At 45.2% G+C, this 21432-nt stretch overlaps 1 protein-coding gene across 1 annotated transcript in view; it reads right to left on the bottom strand.

Annotated features, from left to right (window-relative positions):
• The window catches only part of ITGA11 (integrin subunit alpha 11), a 92120-nt gene that overhangs the window by 33146 nt on the left and 37542 nt on the right, over positions 1-21432 (bottom strand). The window contains exons 3-14 of the mRNA XM_083474998.1: positions 21302-21411; positions 19971-20062; positions 18378-18492; positions 16076-16203; positions 14623-14771; positions 11986-12130; positions 10364-10529; positions 8229-8299; positions 5470-5614; positions 4337-4485; positions 2380-2520; positions 165-368 (exon numbers count right to left, since the gene is read on the bottom strand). Coding sequence (XP_083331124.1) covers positions 165-368; positions 2380-2520; positions 4337-4485; positions 5470-5614; positions 8229-8299; positions 10364-10529; positions 11986-12130; positions 14623-14771; positions 16076-16203; positions 18378-18492; positions 19971-20062; positions 21302-21411 — 1615 coding nt within the window. The remainder of the gene's footprint in view (positions 1-164; positions 369-2379; positions 2521-4336; positions 4486-5469; positions 5615-8228; positions 8300-10363; positions 10530-11985; positions 12131-14622; positions 14772-16075; positions 16204-18377; positions 18493-19970; positions 20063-21301; positions 21412-21432) is intronic.

The raw sequence follows: 21432 nt of genomic DNA, 5'->3' as shown, positions 1-21432 counted from the left end.
AAAATATGGTGGATAATATTCAGAGAACATTCTGTACAGTGGCCTTCTTTTTCTGAGGTCAGAGGAAGAAAAAAAAAACCTCAGAATTTTTCCTTAGAAAAATGTATTCTTTGGTCATTTTAAAGAAATGTCTTCTTGCCCTTCACCCTACATGAGAACTCTACCTGCTTATATTGCCGTACGAGGTTTTCCTTGTAGCCATGGAAGATATATATTGCTCCCTGGTGCTCATCTTCAAGCGGGGCTCCCACAACAACATCGTTGTAGGAGTCCTGATTCAAATCGGAGACGGCAGCTATGCAGGAGCCAAACCTGGAGTTCTGGTAGCCTGGCAAATCTTCCAGAGTCCCATTGGAAACAAATCGATCCTTTGAAGAAAAGAGCTTATATATCACCCACACCCACAGACATTGTGTTTTTCCTGCCAAATGCCCCCAAATAAGCAACTCTGTGGAGAGAGAGAAATCCGACAGTTCAGCCTGGGCAGAAAAATGATTCACTGTTATGCAATATGTAAAGATGGCCGGCAGAAAAAGAGAGCAAAACAACAACTGGCGTTGTTTGATAAGGGGTGGAAAGCGGAAAGGAAACCAAATACTCATTCTACAAATGTAAGCTTTACATTCAGAGGGAAACTGTTAGTTGTATGGATGAAGTAGCCATAACGGCTATGCTTTCCCTCCCCTGTTGGAGGCAGTGAGTCCCTGAATGCCAGATGCTGGGAATCACAAGTGGTGAGAATTTCTGTTGCTCTCAGGTCCTGCTCGCATCTGGTTGGCCACTGTGAGAAAAGGATGCTGGACAAAACAAGGCATTGGTCCAATCCAGAAGGCTCTTCTTTTGTTCCTATTATATATACCGTATTTTTTGCTCCATAAGATGCACTTTTCCCCTCCTAAAAAGTAAGGGGAAATGTGAGTGCGTCTTATGGAGCGAGTGTAGGGGGGAGGCAAGCAGGAAAAGCACCCCAAGAGCCGCACACAAGCTCCGCATGGCTCTTGCGGGCTTTTCCCCAGGAGGGAGAAGGGACTGATGCGGCCAGTCAGTCCCTTCTCCCTCCTCGTAGAAAAGCCCGCAGGAACCGTGTGCTCCTTAAAGGGTGCGCGGCTCCTGTGGGCTTTTGCGGGAGGTGGGAGAATTGCCATAAAGAAGAAGCCAGGACAGCGAACGGGATCCATCCCACTGGCTGTCTTGGCTTCTGCCATAGCTGCGCGTAGCCTCTCCTGGCCGGAGAATCTGTGCGCGGCTAAAGAAGAAGCCAGGACAGCGAGCGGGATCCCGCTGGCTTTGCTCTTTGGGGCTGGGGGGGGGGGGGAACCCGGGCTTCTCCCGGCAGCCCTGAGAAGCTCTGGGAGAAGTGGATAGGCTGTGCGCAGCCTGTCCGCTGCTCTTTGGGGCTGGGGGGGGGGAATAATATTTTTTTCTTCTTGATTTCCCCCTCTAAAAACTAGGTGCGCCTTATGATCAGGTGTGCCTTATGGAGCGAAAAATACGGTAAATGTTTTTGATGTAGGGAAGCTTAAGCACCCTCAGGACTTGGAGTGAGAGGGTGGAGAGAGGGTGCTCAAGCTTTTCTGCCCCTGCTATCTCGGAAAACACTATTTGCCTTTGAAGGGAAGCCTTCACTGGTGCCAGGGGAAGTTTCCCTTGACATGTAAACAGGACCTTTGGTGAGGCAATTTTTGTCAGATCTGCAGCAGGGAGAGAAAGTGTTTGATTTCTCCTCTCCTTCCGCTCAAGCTTCCCTGATTTGCTATTGACATCATTAAAGTTAATTAGGGTTGCCACATTTCAAGAAGTGAAAAGCCAAACACAAACAAATCGTTGAGCTTTCTTGAGAGAAATTCCCCTAAGTTGTTGAGCTTGTTTTAGAAAAAGGCCAAATTGGTTGAGCTATTTTTGAGAAATAATCTGCTTTTTGGAAATCCCCCCCCCCCGACACTTCTGCTATTGAAATTGGACCTATGGCAACCCGAATTTAATTATGCAAATGTGTAAATTACACTGTACATTAATTGTATAAGTGAAACTAAAGTCATGTCCAGTTTGACATTCTCACGATACCAGAGATCAAACCTTGGACCTTTTTCATTTGTTTTGGCAATTAATTTTAGAACCAACACAGGAAACTGCCCTATATTGAGTCAGATAATTGGTCTATCTAGCTCAGTACTGTCCACACGGACTGGCAGCAGCTCTCCAGCAGGGCTCTCTCCAAGCCATACCTGCGGATACCAGGGATAGAACCTGGAACCTTCTGCAGTCCAAGCAAGAGCTCTGCTGCTGAGCCTCTATGGCCCTCCCCCTATAAGAGGTGGGAAATATAAACAAAATTTTAAATTGTTTTGTGCTTGTAGGGGACAAGACCAAGTAAATTACCTCTTTCAGGGTGTAGACATACACCTTCCCCCTCTCTCTTCCTTCGCTGAAATACATTGGGGCTCCAACCAACAAAACGTCCGTGACGCTATCGCCATTAATATCTACAGAATTGATTTCACTTCCATAGTAGGCACCGATCTGGAAAAAAAGAATACATTGACATATGTGTGAATGTATGGTATGAGTGCTAGAGTGTTGTGTGTCTTTATATCTCCATTTGCTTCCGAGAAATTAATGGCATCTTAAATGATCCCGTTGGAATGAGAGGTATTTTGAAACGGAAGCAATCTATCATCTCCTTGTCTAGACATCTCCCTCGGGAACAAAGAAAGGCAGACTCAAAACTTTGATCCTGGAAGATTAAGGGTCATACTCATGGCTTGTCTCTATGATGCTGCTTCCTGAGTTCATTCCTTTTTTGCCCAAAGACTATGATGAGAATGATTAATTTATTTATGATGGGATCCAAGCTGATTTGCAGCAAGTAAAATGCAATCTTCAAGTCTAACAGTTTCTTGACTGACCTCCAGGATGGAACATCTTTACAGACAATATTGTGTCTATGCTGAGGTATCTAGAAGATATGACATTGCTGTCTAACTCCCAAGCGTCTGAAAATGCAAAAGCTCAAAGTCACCCACTGAAACCAAGAGACGACAGGCCTTATACTAGCAAATTAAAGTATCTATGGACCTCATTTGTGAAGGAGAGGGGTGGGAAACCCCAGGCGTGGGGGCTGAATGTGGCCCCTCAGGACTCTCTATCTGGCCCCTAGAACTCTCCCCAGGCCACACACCTGCTTCACTCCCCAAGTGGTTTTGCTTGGCTAGAGGGTGCCCCTAATCTCTGGCAATGCCTCTTACAGAGAGGGGAATGGCTGAGTGAGTGCTGAAACTAGCCTACTGTACAAGCACAAAATGTACATGTGATGCTCCACCCACTTTTGCCTCTAGCCCCACCCACCATTGGGACATGGCGCTCGGAAGGCTGCCCAGAATGGAATGTTGGCCTTGGGTTGAATATGATTCTCTGTTCCTGTTGTAGCAAATAGTGATGGCCACTGGCAACAATGGATTCCTTGGAGGAGAGGTCATAAGGATGGCATTCACTACACATGCTCCATCAACCTCTTGAAGGAGTTAGTACAGAAGTACGACCACACATTTCTCTGCAGTCACAGGGGAATGAGGGTGGTTTTTTGCTTTAAAATGGTACTGGAGATTCTCCAGATGTTGGATTCTGTGTTCTGCATATGGAAAATGGATAGCTCAGTTGGTTAGAGTATGGTACTGATAACACCAATGTTGCAGGTTTGATCCCTGTATGGGACAGCTGCATAGTCCTGCATGGACTAGATGATTCTCAGGGTCCCCTCCAACTCTACAATGCTATGATTCTATGAATTGTTGCAGTGGATGCTCAGACTATTATGATTATTATGATTAAATTTATATACAGCCCTATACTGTATATAGGGTCTCAGGACGGTTCATAGAATAAAATCAAGATATAAAACCACAAAATACCACAAAAATACCTAATGAAAATAAGGACAGCAACCCAATACCCCTGCCCCAAAAACCCACATTTTAAAAGGGCATAGGATGTAAATCGGATTAACCACAGGCCTGGTTAAAAAGGAAGGTTTTTGCTTGGCACCTAAAGTTGCATAATGAAGGCGCCAGGTGAACTTCCCTGGGGAGAGCATTGCATAGACAGGGAGCCACTCCAGAGAAGGTCTGCTACCCTCTGAACCTCTTGAGGAGGGGGACACGAAGGAGGGCCTCAGATGATCTCAGGGTCCGGGTAGGTTCATATGGAAAGAGGCGGTCCTTGAAGACTGGGCATGGACCTTTATATACCCATAGCGAAATGATCAGTCTCATACTGGACTAACTGCCTTGTTTAGATCTTCTGCAACACCAAAGCAATGCCCCCCTCTTGCCCAATTTACCTGCTCTCCTTTCAGAGACTGGTGAATGGTCAGATTCCGGTTGGTGTGCATCGTGAAAATGATAACCTTCCCCGTGTGGTTGAAGCGGGGCGCTCCAGCGACGTAAATCCTGTCAAGTCTTGTTGACACCACTGAGGTGACGGTGTAACCTGCAGCGCACACAGACAGAAAGACAGGAAGGCAGACAGAAAACAAGGTAGCATGTTATGCAGAGGGAATCACAAGAACAGCCCTGCTAGCAGCCACAGACAGCCTCATTTCCATGAATAGCTTTAGCCTTCCACCCAGCTGCTAAAGATTTTCTATTTCGTCTGGCCTTATAACCTGGTGTGTTTATTTTGTTTTAACCTGAATCATCCGTTTTTTATTCTGATGCACTGTTTACTGGCTTTTGGTAACAACTATGCCTGGATAGCTCAGTTGGTTAGAGCATGATGCTGATAACTCTGGTCGCAGGTTCAATCCCTGCATGGGACAGCTGCATATTCCAGCATTGCAGGGTGGGGGTGGGGGTGGACTAATTTTATGATATCTATGATAATTGACTACTGTTCAATACATTTTTCATCTTATCTTTTTTGTCATATTTTTGATATGTTATTTCTGTGTTGTTGGCCAGTTTAGAAGAGTTTGGATTTGATATCCTGCTTTATCACTACCCGAAGGAGTCTCAAAGCGGCTAACATTCTCCTTTCCCTTCCTCCCCCACAACAAACACTCTGTGAGGTGAGTGGGGCTGAGAGATTTCAGAGAAGTGTGACTGGCCCAAGGTCACCCAGCAGCTGCATGTGGAGGAGCGGAGACGCGAACCCGGTTCCCCAGATTACGAGACTACCACTCTTAACCACTACACCACACTGGCACTGAGTACAGAAAAGCAGGATATAAATTCTTACAACAGATGGATAAACTGACAAAGAATCATGCAATTCACACGAGCTTCATCTCCCTGGCACTGTTGCTTCAGATGCCAGCCGCAGTCCAGAGACTGGTGCACTCTACACCATGATCTGCTTACATTTTAGCCCCTCTCTAAGCAATTGCATAGTCTGAGGTCCAGAAGGGAAGGACTGCTTGTGTGAACCAGCTTGACCCACTTCCCTTGCCCAGCAATTGCTGGTGATTCCTCTTACCCAGATAAGCGCCGTGATTTTTCAGCTCCTCTGGGAACTCTTGGAGGTAGGATTCTCGGTGAGGCACGACTTTGCCGCTACTGGTCTCCTTGAGGACTGCTCCGTTCCAGTCATAGGCACCCACAGCTCCAAGCAAAATCCCATCCTGGTCATGGGGGGAGACAAAGGAGCTATTGGCAATTTCTAAGGGCTCAACCACACTTTTGCTTGAGCTGTATTTTGATTATATTGTGTACTGATTAATCCCCCAGGGTCCAAGAGCTTTCCTTGTTGTTCCCTGGCCGTGACTTGCAAAAATCCCATTTTACCCGCTGATTTAAAGCTCACTTATGCCAAATTTCCCTCTGGAGTGTCTGATAAGATCTGATTCAATGGATAAAAATGGATTTTTGCAAGTGGCAGCCATGGAACAATGAGAAAAGCTCTCAAACCAGGGGAATTAATTGGTACACAGTATGATCAAAAATGGGTCAAGCACAAGTATGAATGAGCCCTAAGATATTTGTACATGTATGCTTGAGGCATACACGCACAGAGACAAATTTGACATTTCTGCATGCTAAAGATCTCACCTCCAGCTGTGACACAAGAAAGCACCAGCATTTCAGTGAAATTTTCTCCTAAAACTGTATACACATTTGTTGCAAAGCAATTCCTAATATAATTTTGTATGCTATTTCCACAAATATATGCATCTTTGAGACACTTTACTCTAGCATATGCATTTTTGCACGTATTACTTGACTAAAGATTGCAAAATTAAAAGAAGTGTGTTTTGATACATCTAAATTATGTAGGGTTGCTTTCAAATATGAACTGAATCAATTCCCACCCCCTATCCATATCGCTATCCTCAAACTTTGTTCATTTTCTACCTTTCTTCTATCTAGAGATTTAGAATTGCATACAGAATAGGGTGGGGAATTATGGTATAAAGGGTGTGTGCTGAATTTTCCTAACAGGCAATTCTGGGAGACTCTTTGTATGTGGTAGAGCTCATCTTCCTGAGCATGTTGGTGTGTGTTAGGCCTTTGCTGCAATAAAGAGATTATCCACACTGGTTTGAGCTTTAAAACTTTGTGTCTGAATGCTCCCCCCCATCCTGAACTTCCCCAATGAAAACCCGCTCTTGAACATTCAATCGGAGCAAACCTCACTTCGGGTTTTCCATAATTGCCTTTTGCTCCAATTCAGCTTTAAAGAGCGGGTATTTGCGGGGAAAGCTCCAGATCAATAAAAAAAGGGTGCTCAAACATGGAGCTTTGAACCATGGACTTTGCCTGGAAAGAGCAGAGGAAAGATCATTGTTGATAAGTCCTAAATTAGATGCTGAATCATTGATGGCCGGAATATTAGGCAATTGATGTGTAATTTTGGGAGCAGTTTGGCAGTTTCCTTCTTCTTGGCTCTCGCATGTTCTGGTCTCTGTCCCTCAAAAGGAACAGCCACCCGCACAGCTTCCCTTGGCATTCGACCGCTGGCATCGCTTTTGGTATTGTTATTTAAAACCGTCCAGCACATTGGCTTATAATCTGCATTTTAGCTACAGCAAGAGAAGCTTCCAGTATTTAAAGGAGCTCTGGGAATGTGCAAGGAAGCCTCTGCCAAGTCAGCAAGTGAAATATTCTGAGACTTGCCAGTTCCTCCAGACTTGTCAATTTTGGCAGTGCAACTCAAGAAAAAACACACACCAGGGAAAAAAATCCCCACCAGCATCAGCTCAGTCCTTGTGAAAAGAGCAAAGTAAATCAATTTATAATCAAAGCTCCCCTTCTGGCCAAAAACTACCATAGGCTGAGAGTAAGGCTGTCACTGTTTCTTTCATTATGGCCAGAACTCCTGTGTCTTCAGCAGCAGTATGGTAGGCAGAGATTCAACTAGTGTGGCTTTGTCTAGCATGGAAATTGGGATGCACCTACTGGGGTTTTTTTGCACATCAAGCAGCTACATAGAAGGAACCAAGAGTTGTTCCCTGCATCCTTGCAGAACAGGAAGAGGCGCAACTCTCAGAAACTCTCAGTAACTTCCAGGCCTTCTTAAGAATGCGTTTGGATCTGTGGGTGCACTCATACCATACATTTAGAGCACTTTTAGGCTTCCCCCCAAAGAATCCTGGGAGTTGTAGTTTGTTTGCTCTGTGGTGGGTAAATTGCAGTTCCCAGGATTAAAGACACGTGCTTTAAAAGTCTGGTGTGGGTTTATGCATATGCGTGAAAATCCAAATGGCAACTCCCTGCCCCTTGTAATTTGTTTTTCTATTAACTTCAACATCCAACCATTTCTTGCCACTTCAAGTCTCATAACCTGCTGCTTCATGGGAGAGTCAGTCTTAGGAAGTCTTGTCTACGCTGCCAAGAATAATCCAGCCCAGAGATGGCAAAAATATATACTAAAAATGGCTTCATCTAAATTTTCAGTCAACACATTCTCAGAAATAAATGGAGGAGCCATTCCTTGGGATCACTTTCCATGAGGAACCAAATGAAAACATATCTGAAAGTTCCTGGCCCCTCGCTCAATGCTTTTGTTTCAAATTGCATCAGGAAATCAGCTTTTTTGGCCCACGGAGGAGCTGAGAATTCTCAGTGGCTTCCAGCTTTGGGTGCATAAATAATCCAGGTATCATCTGCTACCATACATGGGCCTTTAGATGTCCCCATCCATCACAACCGAAAAGCTCTCCACATGCCAAAGCCACATGCCAAAGCCACATGAATCATGGTGGGGAAATGACAAAAACAAGAGTGTTATTCACTCACTTCCACAATATGGGATGAAAATCCCGTCTGGGACATTTCAAGGCCAAAGGATATCTCATGCTTGTTGGTGCCTGCAGACAAAAGGGAAAGGCATTTCAGGAATTGTCAGACACCTTCCATGGGGAAAAAACAGTCAGATGCCAAATAGGGACAATGCAAAAGGAAAAATAATAATAATAATGAACTACCGCTTCCCAGCATAATTTTACAGCATTAATTTCTACAGTTTGGGGAATTAGGCGTCTGGAATTGACAGAACAGGAAGTAGAACACTGGTGAACTGGCATGAATCAAATTTTAACCTATGCTTTCTGAAATCTGGAACCAACTTCCACATAACTTCACAGCTTCACCTCTCAAGATTGAGAGGTGATAGGACAGTCACCTTCAAATACTTGTCATGTCAGGTGGAAGATGGAGATAGCTTCTTTTATGCTGCTCCAGAGGGTAGGATTTGAACCAACAGAGTCAAATGACAAGAAAGGAGATTCTGACTAAACATTAGGAAGAGACTAAACATTTCTGAGGGTAAGAGCTGTCTCAAATTTAGTCCTCCACATTTCTGCAACAGTTAGAGGGTTTTATTATTATTTTTAAAGCCCTTATAAAAATTCATTGGTGTTTTAGTGAAACACATGTTTGCATGCAACTGTGCCCAATATGCACATTTCCGCAAAAGAATTCCCCATAATGCACATTTTGGCATGCTTTCCCCCCACTATATGCATTTTATATATATAACTTTTTGTACAGAGTGCTTGACTGCAGAACTACATCACAAAATTTGGAGAGTTTTGAAGGATGACTGAGCTTTGTTTTAGAAAGTACAAATTAGATAGATTTGCTTTAAAATGCACCCCCCCCATTCTTAGTACCAGAAACAAGTTCTTACCTTCTTTCACAGAGAAATCCAGTTAAGATACCCCATCCCCCCCCCAACTGATGCTACTGTCAAGTAATTGGGAGTGCCACATAATACCCATTCTGCATTTATAAGAACTCAGACTTTTAGTGTGGCAGCACTTACACTTTGGAACTCCCTGCCTATTGATCTCAGGCAGGTGCCTTCACTGTACTCTTTACAGTGCCTGCTAGCAACATTTTTTAGTCAAGCCTACCCAGACGCGGGTGGCGCTGTGGGTAAAACCTCAGTGCCTAGGACTTGCCGATCGCATGGTCGGCGGTTCGAATCCCTGCGGCGGGGTGAGCTCCCGTCGTTCGGTCCCAGCTCCTGCCCACCTAGCAGTTCGAAAGCACCCTTAAGTGCAAGTAGATAAATAGGTACCGCTTTATAGCGGGAAGGTAAACGGCGTTTCTGTGTGCTGCTCTGGTGCCGGTTCGTCAGAGCAGCTTCGTCACGCTGGCCACGTGACCCGGAAGTGTCTGCGGACAGCGCTGGCTCCCGGCCTCTAGAGTGAGATGAGCGCACAACCCTAGAGTCTGTCAAGACTGGCCCGTACAGGCAGGGGTACCTTTACCTTTACCCAGATGTTTAGAAATTTGAAATGAATTATAATCTCTTTTTAGTCTATTGTCATTGTAACATTTCCAAAGTTTAAATTATTGCTGTTAATTTTTCTTAGTGGTAATTTAATGGTTTTATCTTTCTTGCAAACCATTTTGAGGTTTTCTACAATCAAGCAGTGTACAAGTGGCGCTGTGGGTTAAACCACTGAGCCTAGGACTTGCCGATCAGGTCGGCAGTTCGAATCCCCACGACGGGGTGAGCTCCCACTGCTCGGTCCCTGCTCCTGCCAACCTAGCAGTTCAAAAGCACGTCAAAGTGCAAGTAGATAAATAGGTACCGCTCTGGCGGGAAGGTAAACGGCGTTTCCGTGCGCTGCTCTGGTTCGCCAGAAGTGGCTTAGTCATGCTGGCCTCATGACCCGGAAGCTGTACGCCGGCTCCCTCGGCCAATAAAGCCAGATGACCGCCGCAACCCCAGAGTTGGTCACGACTGGACCTAATGGTCAGGGGTCCCTTTACCTTTACCTAACCGAAAGATCTGTCAATAGATCCCCATCTATCTTCTCCCTGCCTCTGCTGTAAAAAGGACTGACTGGCGTGACCTGCCTTTCAAAAGTGGGACAAGTGAGATGGAGAAACTTGAGGCAGTAGCAAACTCTGCAGCTCACCTTCCAAGCTGAAAATCCTTTCCCCCAGAGCGTCCACGATATCTTTGAGAGCAGCTTCATCAGTGACATTAAAAAAATGTTTTTCATCTGGGTCACTGGCTATATATTTGATTTCTTTCAGGAAGGCTTCAGGGTTGATCCCTCTTCTGTTATAATAGCCAAGAACCTGTATTAGAAAGCAAAAAGATGTGCCTCATATTTTTTTCTGCAGAATGAAAGGCATTTGTCAAGAACATTCCAGCGCGAGGTTAAGGGCTCATCCAGATTTCCGCTCGTCTCACTGCTTTCCCTCAGAGAAACCCACTCTTTACCAATGAATTAGAACAAATGTCAGTTGGCTTTTCCAGCACTAAAGAGCCGAATCTGCCCACCTAAGGTCTACTGAGAGTGGCTCCTATAGGAAGAAGACCTTTCCAAGCCTGCTATCCCTAATGGTTTAAAACTAGAAATGATAGGGATTAAAACTGGGGACTTCTACAAGCAATGCCATGTGTCTGCTATACCTTTGGCACCAAAATGAACTTACCGTCTTTTCCCGTGTATAATACACCCCCATGTACAAGATGCCCCCTATTTTTGAGGACTCAAAATTAAGAAAATGGGGGGAGATTTCCCAGAGTTGATGAGCTTTTTAAAGGGAGGATTGCCAAAAATTGCTCACCTGCTGCTCTCACACGCATCGCAAAACCTGTTCCCTCACCGGCAGAAGCAGCCAATTGCCCACCCATTTGCCGCAGTGGCAGCCAATCAACAACAGCCCTTTCCACAGCCACCAATAACACACCCAATACCCACTGACAATCTCCGGGTCGCAGAATGAACCAATCCCACGTCCCCCAGATCCACTACCCATGTATAAGACAACTGCCAATTTTTGACATACTTTTTGAAGAAAAACCCCCTCGTCTTATACAAGGAAAAGTACGGTACTTCTATGTCTGGGGAGAAAATGCTAAGCCATGGTTTGTTTAGCCAAAGTGAGGTTTCTTTGAAAGTCTAGACCCAGCCACAACCATGGTTTGTTTTCTGGCAAGACCATGATGTTGCTGGATTACAAAAGTGGGGCTTGTTTTAACGATGGTTTGGCATTACCTCTGAACCAAACACCCTTGCTTAGCTAGGGTTTGTTTGGCCAGTTCACCCTGGATGCTCGCCAAGCTACAGAGGGTTTAGGCAAGGGGAGACTGTAAGCAAGCCAAACTTTGGAGGGGGAAAAGCATGGCTTGTTTGCTTTTCTGCGCAGTGACTCATGGTTTGTTGAGCAACCATAGCTTAGCATTATATGCAAAAGCAACCATTGCCTCCCTGCCCTTTATAATAATAGCAACCCCCCACTATGTGTAATTAATGAAAGGGAAAACTGAGATGGAACTGCTAGATATGCATTGAGCCTAAGACATAGTTGGCTCCCAGAGTGCACCTTTGAACACACTCCAGAAAGCTCTGCAAGATCCAGGGTTTCTCTGACAGTCAAGTAAATGTCAATTGCGATCCTCAAAAGCAGAATGTCTGAAAACCAGCACTGATGGTTTCACCGGTGGAGAGCCCGATCCTGACTCTAAATTCACTCTGGAGCAATTTTGGCCAAAGCTCCTAGTAGGTGGTGCCAAAGGGAGACTCACCGCAACAGCGTATCTGGTGACATTATCTTTCTCGCTGCCTTCAATCACCTTCTCGAGGTCGGGGCTGTCATGGGATTCTCCGTCTGTGATGACAATCATCACTTTCTTGGCGCCCTTGCGGCCGCCTTTCTGAAACGCCTCTGTGCTGAAATTCAAGAGATTATGGGGAGCTAACATTTCAGTTCTGCGGAAGTTTCCTTTGCAGATGAAGTGTGAATATCACAACATGTTCACAATGGCTGGTCTTGTTTCTATGGAGATTTTTTAAAGAGCTGAAGAAGCATCTTGGGGAGAAACATGGCGACTGAGAGACAAAAGTGAGAAAGAGATTGTCTAAAATCTATAAGGAACCATTTCTATTAAGTTGAATTGAATGTTTCACAACTGAAGCATGCCAAAGTTGCCTTATATCCAGGGATGGAGGAGAATTCGGATTTGTTATATTTATTTATTTATTTATTTAATTAATTAATTGCATTGCATTGCATTGCATTGCATTGCATTGCATTTATATCCCCACCTTTTCCTGCAAGGAGCTCAAGATGGCATATGTGGTTCTACTCGTTTAACCCTCACAACAACCCTGTGAGGTAGGTTTGGTTGAGAGGCTATCACCGGCCCCCAAGGTCACACCCAATGAGTTTCATGGTAGAGTGGGGATATGAACCCTGGCCTCCAAGGTCTTAGTCCAGCACTCTAGCCGTTATACCACAATGCAGTTCTCCAGTCAGGTGCTGTGTACTGAAGTGCATATACTCGGGTAAAGTGAGCACACCAAGTGAAGGCAACATACACCTATTCATTACATAAGGGAAAGGGAAAGGGACCCCTGACCATTAGGTCCAGTTGTGGCTGACTCTGGGGTTGCGGCGCTCATCTTGCTATATTGGCCAAGGGAGCCAGTGTACAGCTTCTGGGTCATGTGGCCAGCATGACTAAGCCGCTTCTGGTGAACCAGAGCAGCGCACGGAAACGCCGTTTACCTTCCCGCCAGAGTGGTACCTATTTATCTACTTGCACTTTGACGTGCTTTCGAACTGCTAGGTTGGCAGGAGCAGGGACTGAGCAACGGGAGCTCACCCCGTTGCGGGGATTCGAACCGCTGACCTTCTGATTGGCAAGTCTTAGGCTCTGTGGTTTAACCCACAGCATCACCCGCATCCCTACGTAAGGGAAAATTGCTCTGCAAATAATGTGTATATTGAGAGAAATGTGTACTAAAACGCGGAGAAATTTTCATGAAGACTTAAGAAAAAAATCACAAACTGATTTGCAAGTGTGGAAAACTGAAGAATGAAAAAATGAGAATCTGAATTTGAAATATCCATGCAGTCTTACATCCCAGCTCACTTTCATTCAGGCAAGGGATTTACTGAGATCAGAGTGTCCCATTACTTGTATAGAGCCATTCACTTTGTTTACCTGATGCTGCTGAAAAGTAATTGTGTTTGATAGGACAAAGAAGATGCATTTGGTTATGTACTTTTAAAGCTATCCAAACTAGAGTCTTGTTACAATGGAGTAACCTCATGCATACAAAAAGATACCAGCCATGCACAAGAATGTCCTTTGGGAGATCTTGAAGGGGAAGAATAGGTATATAGAAAGGAGACTTCCTGGATGCCAAGATCCAGGTTTGGGGCAAGTACTCTTCGGTGAGAGAACCCCAGCAGAGGTTTAAAATCACAAACTATGCAGAAAAGTAAAGAGTGGAAATATAGGTTGTTAGATCTCTAAAATATGCCCTTGTGAGTTCCAGAACTTTCCTTTCCCCCTAGCATAAAGAAATACCACATATTTGGCAAGTTACACATGGTTTACTTCAGTGTTTCCCAACCGGTGTTCCGTGGCACACGAGTGTGCCGTGAGACATCGGCTGGTGTGCCGCGAGATGCCTGGAGGGAGGCGGGCGAGTCGGGCGGCGAGAGGCGGGGCGGCGGCGAGGAGAGGCCGCGCCTCCTGCTGCTGCCTGGCGCTCCTCCTCGCAGCCGGCAGCGCTGCCTGGGCGCCTCCGCGCGACTCTGCCTCGCTGGGTTTGGTCTCCCAGCAGAGACGGGTCACACGCGCACCTCCCTCCCTCCCTCAGCCTGCGCGGAGGGAGAGCCAGAGAGAGGCATCGCTCCTGCGCGGCGGGAGAGGGAGCAGCCGGAGCGATGCCCCAAACGAGCTGAATTCCGAGCGAGGGACTGAGGGGGGAGGGAAAAAACTTTCACTTTTGTGCGTCCCTCCCGGCATGACGCTGCGCGCTGACGTCACGGGGCGGGGCTTTAATGGTGGTGTGCCGCGAGATTTTTTTTCAGTAGACAGGTGTGCCGTTGCCCAAAAAAGTTTGGGAAACACTGGTTTACTTACAAATCCTCTAAAGGTCAGATTCATGTGCAGTCAGAAAAAGTTGCGCAGGCAGTAAAACTTGGCTTAGTTACAGTGGTGAAAGTTCACAGTGGTGAAAGTCCAGGAACTCAAGAGAGGTTGAGTTCATCAGGGTAAAAATAAGCTTGATTACCTTGCTCACACAGTGATGGAGAGTGTCTTGGCTAAGCCTGGCAGGGCAGCTTACTTTATGGTATTAACCCCTTCATGCACTAATTAGACTTAAGCATGTTGGTTATATGAAGCCGGTTGTCCCACATTGCTCACCGAGCGAATTCTATCCCGAAGGCCGTCCGAGTCTCTGTGCCCCCTCTCTGCTCAATGTGTCTGGCGGCTTCTACCACATCCTTGACAGACCTGTAGTCATTCAGATGAAACTCGTGCACGGCATCTTCTCCATACTGGACGACTCCAACCTGGAATGAGGGAAAAGAAGAAGGAGCAGATGGTTTGTGGATCCTTTAAGGCAAAGGTAGCCAATGTGAAGCCCTCTGGATGTTGCTGGACTACAATACCCATCACCTTTGACCAATAGTCATGCTGGCTTAGGCTAAAGCCCAACAATATCTGGTTACACCGGCTTTAATATATGTTGATACGACATTAATACAACACATATTTAGTAAAATGAAGTGCATAATAGCACAGATTGCTATGTGAATAACGCACAACATGTTAACATGCTCCAATTTCTGAACAAACCTGCCATGATTTATTTTAACTTGCAGTCTTATACTGTACACATGATTCCTGCATTTAGCTCTTATTCCCGCATTGCAGGGAGGTGGACCATACAATCCTTCCAACTCTACAGTCCTACGATTGTACATCCGATATGTTGCACATATTACACCTGTGATAAAAACATAAGAAGAACCTGCTGGACCAGTTCAGTGGCCCGTGTAGTTCAGCATCCTGTTCTCACAGAGGCCAACCAGATGACTGTGGGAAACTGGCAAGCAGGATTCAAACATAAGAGCACCCTCCTCTCCTGCCATTTCTAGCAACTGGTACAGTGGTACCTCGGGTTAAGTACTTAATTCGTTCCAGAGGTCCGTTCTTAACCTGAAACTGTTCTTAACCTGAAGCACTATTTTAGCTAATGGGGCCTCCTGCTGCTGCTGCGCCGCTGGAGCACGATTTCTGTTCTCATCCTGAAGCAAAGTTCTTAACCCAAGGTGCTATTTCTGGGTTAGCGGAGTCTGTAACCTGAAGCGTATGTAACCTGAAGCGTATGTAACCCGAGGTACCACTGTATTCAGAAACATAGCCATCCTGCCTTGTAGCCATCAATAGCTTTCTCCTCCATGAATTTGTCCAATCCTCTTTTGAAGCCACCCAAGTTGGTGGCCATCACTGCCTCCTGTGGGAGGGAGTTCCATAGTTTAACTATGTGCTGTGGGGGGCTGGACTAGATGACTGTTGAGGGTACCTTCCAACACCACCATTCTATGATTCATCCCAAAGGTTTGACTTTTGCGAAGTCTTTTGCCAGAGGTCAGACCCCTGCCTGCTCCCCTGGCCCAAAACAGCCCAATGCATTTGCTTCGTCCTGGGTAGCGTCTCTTTCAAATGCAAACAATATTCGACTGATTCTTGAAGAAAAGCACGGTGCGTTGGCAAGGGTGAAGGTTCCTAGCACGCCAGCTTGGAAAAAGCTATAAAACAAAAGATGAGGATGTGCTGATATGAGAGAAATTCCTCACATGTGTTTTCTCACCTGTATTTGGCCTGGTCCAATGTAAAATTTCTCCAAGATGCTGATCAGGAAATTCTGTACTTCCACCCAGGGGTAGATGCTGTTGGAACCGTCCAGGACGATAATTATATCCATGTATGTCTGGCATCCTGCGATAGAACAGGCAGGAGATCATTAAGAGATCTTGGCTACTTTCAGGAAGCGGATAAAGGCTTGCCAATACACACACACACACACACACACACATATTCTTTGTCTCCTTTGGAGCAAGAAAGTCCTGAATCTTAGGCCAATCTTTCTCCTTTCCTGTTCTGAAATCTTATCTCCTGGGTTCTGCTGTGTTTCTTCTTTATTGAGGTTCCCTAAGGGTATATATATATCTATATTACATGTTTAATTGGTTTTAAAGTCTTCAAGAAACTCTGGGAACTGCAGTTCTGCGTGGAGGCGAAGGATAAAAAAGCCTCAGCACCTCAGCAATGTACAGTCCACAGGGTTATTAGGAGGGAGCTGCAGAAATTATAGCGATGCTTATTTATTTATTTCATAAAATGTATACACTGCTTGATTCTTTTAAAAAAAATTAAAACATTTAAAGCAGCATACAAAAAGAGAAAAATATCAACAAGAAAAAATAACAACAATAAAGACTTCTGAAAAGTTAAAATAACAACCACCTAACTGCAGATTAAAACTCGCATCAACCTTCTTAACATCTGGGTAAAGGTAACAGTAAAGGTAAAGGGACCCCTGACCATTAGGTCCAGTTGTGACCGACTCTGGGATTGCGGCGCTCATCTCTCTTTATTGGCCGAGGGAGCCGGTGTACAGCTTCTGGGTCATGTGGCCAGCATGACTAAGCCACTTCTGGAGAACCAGAGCAGCACATGGAAACGCCATTTACCTTCCCGCCGGAGTGGTACCTATTTATCTACTTGTACTTTGATGTGCTTTTGAACTGCTAGGTTGGCAGGAGCTGGGACCGAGCAATGGGAGCTCACCCCGTCATGGGGATTCGAACTGCCGACCTGATCGGCAAGTCCTAGGCTCAGTGGTTTAACCCACAGTGCCACCTGCATTCCATCCGGGTAGGCTTGTCTAAACAAAAATGTTTTTAGCAGGCGCCAAAAAGAGTCTAGTGAAGGCACTTGCCTGATATCAATAGGCAGGGAGTTCCAAAGTGTAGTTGTTGCCACACTAAAAGATCGAGTTCTTACAAATGTAGAACAGGGGTGATCTGGGATCTGTAACAGTGCCAGTTTTGCCAATCAAAGCAGTTGAGTGGGCATATATGGGGCAAGGCATTCTCACAGGTAAACCTGTGTTTTGTTAATGGCTTTATATACTCATAGAAACACCTATTGTTACAGTAAGGCTGTGTGCTCCTCTGGCATGGCATAGGAACACCTGGATTCGCCAGTTTCTGGAAGGGGCAACACCACATACAACTCACTGGGGCATTGGGGTTGGGCCTCTGCAATATACCTCAGGTTAAGTACTTAATTCATCCTGGAGGTCCGTACTTAACCTGAAACTGTTCTTAACCTTAGAATCGTAGAGTTGGAAGGGACCCTGCAGATCATCTAGTCCAACCCCCTGCAATGCAGGAATAGGCAGCTGTCCCGTATGGGGATTGAACCTGCAACCTTGGCGTTATCAGCACCACGTTCTTACCATCTGAGCTACCCAGGCCTTCTGAAGCACCACTTTAGCTAATGGGGCCTCCTGCTGCGGCCGTGCTGCCGGAGCATGATTTCTGTTCTCATCCTGAAGCAAAGTTCTTAACCTGAAGCACTATTTCTGGGTTAGCGGAGTCTGTAACCTGAAGCGTATGTAACCTGAAGTGTATGTAACCTGAGGTACCACTGTACCTGATCCCATAAAGGGGCCATAGGGGGAGCATTGCTTGTGAAGCAGTAAAAGAAGGCTAAAGCTACAGCAATCTTCTCCTAACTTATAGCGTGTTGAGAAGTGGACCCAACACCAATAGACTTCTGTAGGAACTTTCCTTTTAATCAAAAAAACTACACTGTTTGCATTTTTCACCCTGTAACCTAAAGTCATAGATATCCAAAATATGTCCTTTTCTCTTTCTTTTGGGTCTGGAAGGAAAAAGGTGTCTTTGCTTCGCCGCTGCAATTTTTACTGTTGCTGGCCCACATAATTCACTTTGCTTTGCTGTTCTGCTTCCATTCAAGCAGTTTCCTAGTCCCCCTCCCTCAAAGTGGTGCTGAAGGCATTAGAGACCAAAAACCCCTCCTCTGGCAGAGAGAGAGAGAGGGAGGGAGGGAGAAAGGTCTATATAACAGGCGCATTCTCATACTCTGGAGCGCTGGAGCCACAGTCTTGGAGAATCTGAAGTTGGAGTTCACCCTGGAGCACATTCCTGTGGTGTAGTAAGAACTTCCGCACTCATGAGACCAGAGAGGGCTGCAAGCCTGTGTGAAGGAGGGAACAAAACAGGGAGGAAGGTTTTAGAACTGCTACTGTTGGTTGTTGCTGGGATAAATTCTTCAGGACACGGGACATGCCAGGAGTCTCTTTTAGATGTTTTAGCCAGGCCCAGAAGGCTAAAAAAGGGAGTCAAAGTGATACAGGCTAGAATTCTTGTGAAGTTTAAACCTCTCTTTCCAGCACAGTGCCTTGATTGGGATGGTCTTCTCAGTAGAGATGGATGGATCTGCCAATTTCACTTTCTCTGTAGGGGTGTGTGTGTGTGTGTGTGTGTGTGTGTGTGTATACAGTGGTACCTCGGGTTAAGTACTTAATTCGTTCTGGAGATCCATTCTTAACCTGAAACTGTTCTTAACCTGAGGTACCACTTTAGCTAATGTGGCCTCCTGCTGCCGCCACGCCACCGGAGCACGATTTCTGTTCTCATCCTGAAGCAAAGTTCTTAACCTGAAGCACTATTTCAGGGTTAGCGGAGTGTGTAACCTGAAGCGTATGTAACCTGAAGCGTATGTAACCTGAGGTACCACTGTGTGTGTGTGTGTGTGTGTATACACACCAATATATATATTCCAATCTACATTCACATCAGTTGGGGGTTTTCTTTTGTTAAAATCCTCCTGAAAAGTCACCTGCATTTTAGTGCGGATTTCTCCTAATATGCACACATTTTGCAAAGCGATTTCCCCTAATATAATACATTTTCTGTATGTCTAACAGATGAGTTGGCATGCAAACAGTACTCTAGCATATGCATTTGGGCACATTTTACTTGGCTGGAGAACTGGATTGCAAAATCCAAAGAAGCATGAATTTTTGAAGGGCTGCTAATGTTCCAGTTTACATATATTCCAGACAGTGTGAATTAGGTAAACTTGCCTTTAAATGCAAACTGAATTGGATTTCTTCCTCATTCCTATTCCCCCAGTCATTGGACTGATTCTGTGAACAGTGGAAAGAGGAGGACTGGGGGTGGGCGGGCTCTGTGTGCCTGTACAAGAATGTGTGCTGCCTGAACCTATCATAGGCAAATGGCCCCCATAAGGTTCCCCAAGACTGAATGCAACCCTCAAACCCAAAATAAAATAAAATAAAATAAAGGGACTAGTCACTTCTGCTGTAGATCATTGGCTTGAGCGCAGCACCCCATGGTCGAATTCAACTGGACTTAACTGTCCAGGGGTGAGTCAGGTATCATATAAAGATAGGGCACACACAAATTTAAAGGGGTGTGTGTGTTACGTTGCCATCACCATGTTAACTTCCACTCTAAATGTGTTATTCTAAGAGAAGGTGGAAGGTGGAAAGAGGATGAGAAAGATGGAACTATGTAGCTTTTTATTTTTATTTTAAACTTGGCCCTGTGTTGCAGGTTGAGGTTAAAAATGAGTCCTAGGCTTGTCACGACAGAAGACGGCAGCAACTCAGAGAGCATCTGTAAGCCTACATGCAAATCATTCCTTACCAAAAAGCTGTTGTCTTTGGGGTTTGTGGTCAAGCTGAGACCCAGACGCATATTATCCTTGCGCTCCGACACATTGGAAAGAGTTACTCTTCCTTGGGAAAAGAATGCCAGAGTTAGGCATGTAGTGGAAAGGAGGAACAGCTGTAAAACAGAGAGCTTCAGAAAGTGTTTGTGCAAACTCTTTGCATTTCCCTCTACCAGTTTTAATGCTTGGTTTTTCAGGAAGAGGGGGAGCAATCAGACCACGTATATTGTAAAACTGAAAACAATGTGCACTTACAGGAAGGGCCATAGCTCAGTGGCAGGGCATCTGCTTTGCATGCAGAAGGCACCAGGTTCAAATCCTGACATCTTCAGGTAGGGCTGTGAAAGGTTTATTGCCTGAAACCTTGGATAATGGCTGCCAGTTAGTGTAAACAATACTGAGCTAGATTGATCAATAGTCTGACTCGGTCGAAGGCAGCTCCCTTTACTTACTCTCCCCCTTTGAACCTGAGAACTTGGTTAACTGGTAGCATCAGTCTAAAACAGCATCAGTCTGAAACTGAAAAGGAACATTCAGAGCTGGTTGCCACCATGCTGTTAGGTCAAGGGTTGCCAAGCTCTCTGTTCTCTCATATTCCTCCATGTGAACTCTGCCAGTAAGGAGGTCTAAAGCTGGATGCGCCAAGCTTAGACTGTGGGACTAAAGCAAGCCATCTCTGTGTTTCTATGCAAATTATTTAGAAACATTTACCATTTTTGGAACCTAAGTTATACTGCCTGTGTTTTGTTGCTGCTGTATGGAAAAGCACATGAATCTGACCTTTGAAGAGTTTATAAGTAAACAATTTTAAGCTTACCAAACATGTGGTCTCTTTCTATGCTAAAGGAAGTCGGGAATTTTAGGAACAACTTAGAAGGGGGTATTTTAAAGGTCTAACAGCCTATATTTCCAGGCTTTGCAGCATGTTTTGTTATTTTAATTGTCTCCTAGGGTTCTCTCACCAAACAATATTTGCCCCAAACCTGGATAGAGGCATGCCAGGAATTATCCTTTTTATTATTTTACCATATCTATTTTTCATTTTAATCATGTTAACCAACAAGATTGGCATTTCATGGAGGCCTGCTGGTTTCACTTCCCACTGAAAAATGTTCCAGGGCAATAAGGGTAGAGTTTAAAGACAAAATAGAGCTGACCTAGTGGCAATCTTTCTTACCTATGCACAACTCAGAGAAGTCATTGGTAGCTATGGATGTGAAGACACGTGTGCATTTGAGTGACCCTTAGCAGTGGAGCACATACAGAAAAGATGCTCAAGGTGGTAAATTTTATCCCATGGGTTTACCTAGATTGAGCTTGGAACAGGTGCTGTTGGTTTCACCATTCACCGAACACTTGTAGACATCTCCAGTCTTCTGTTGCCCACTGGTCTCATAAGGGGCTCCAACCACCAGCCTGGAGGGAAACAAAAATTTG

Source organism: Podarcis liolepis, assembly GCF_965112155.1.
Source record: "Podarcis liolepis genome assembly, chromosome: 14".
Taxonomy (NCBI): Eukaryota; Metazoa; Chordata; class Lepidosauria; order Squamata; family Lacertidae; genus Podarcis; species Podarcis liolepis.
Note: the sequence above shows the minus strand (reverse complement) of the source record. Positions and strands in the feature narration are given on the sequence as shown.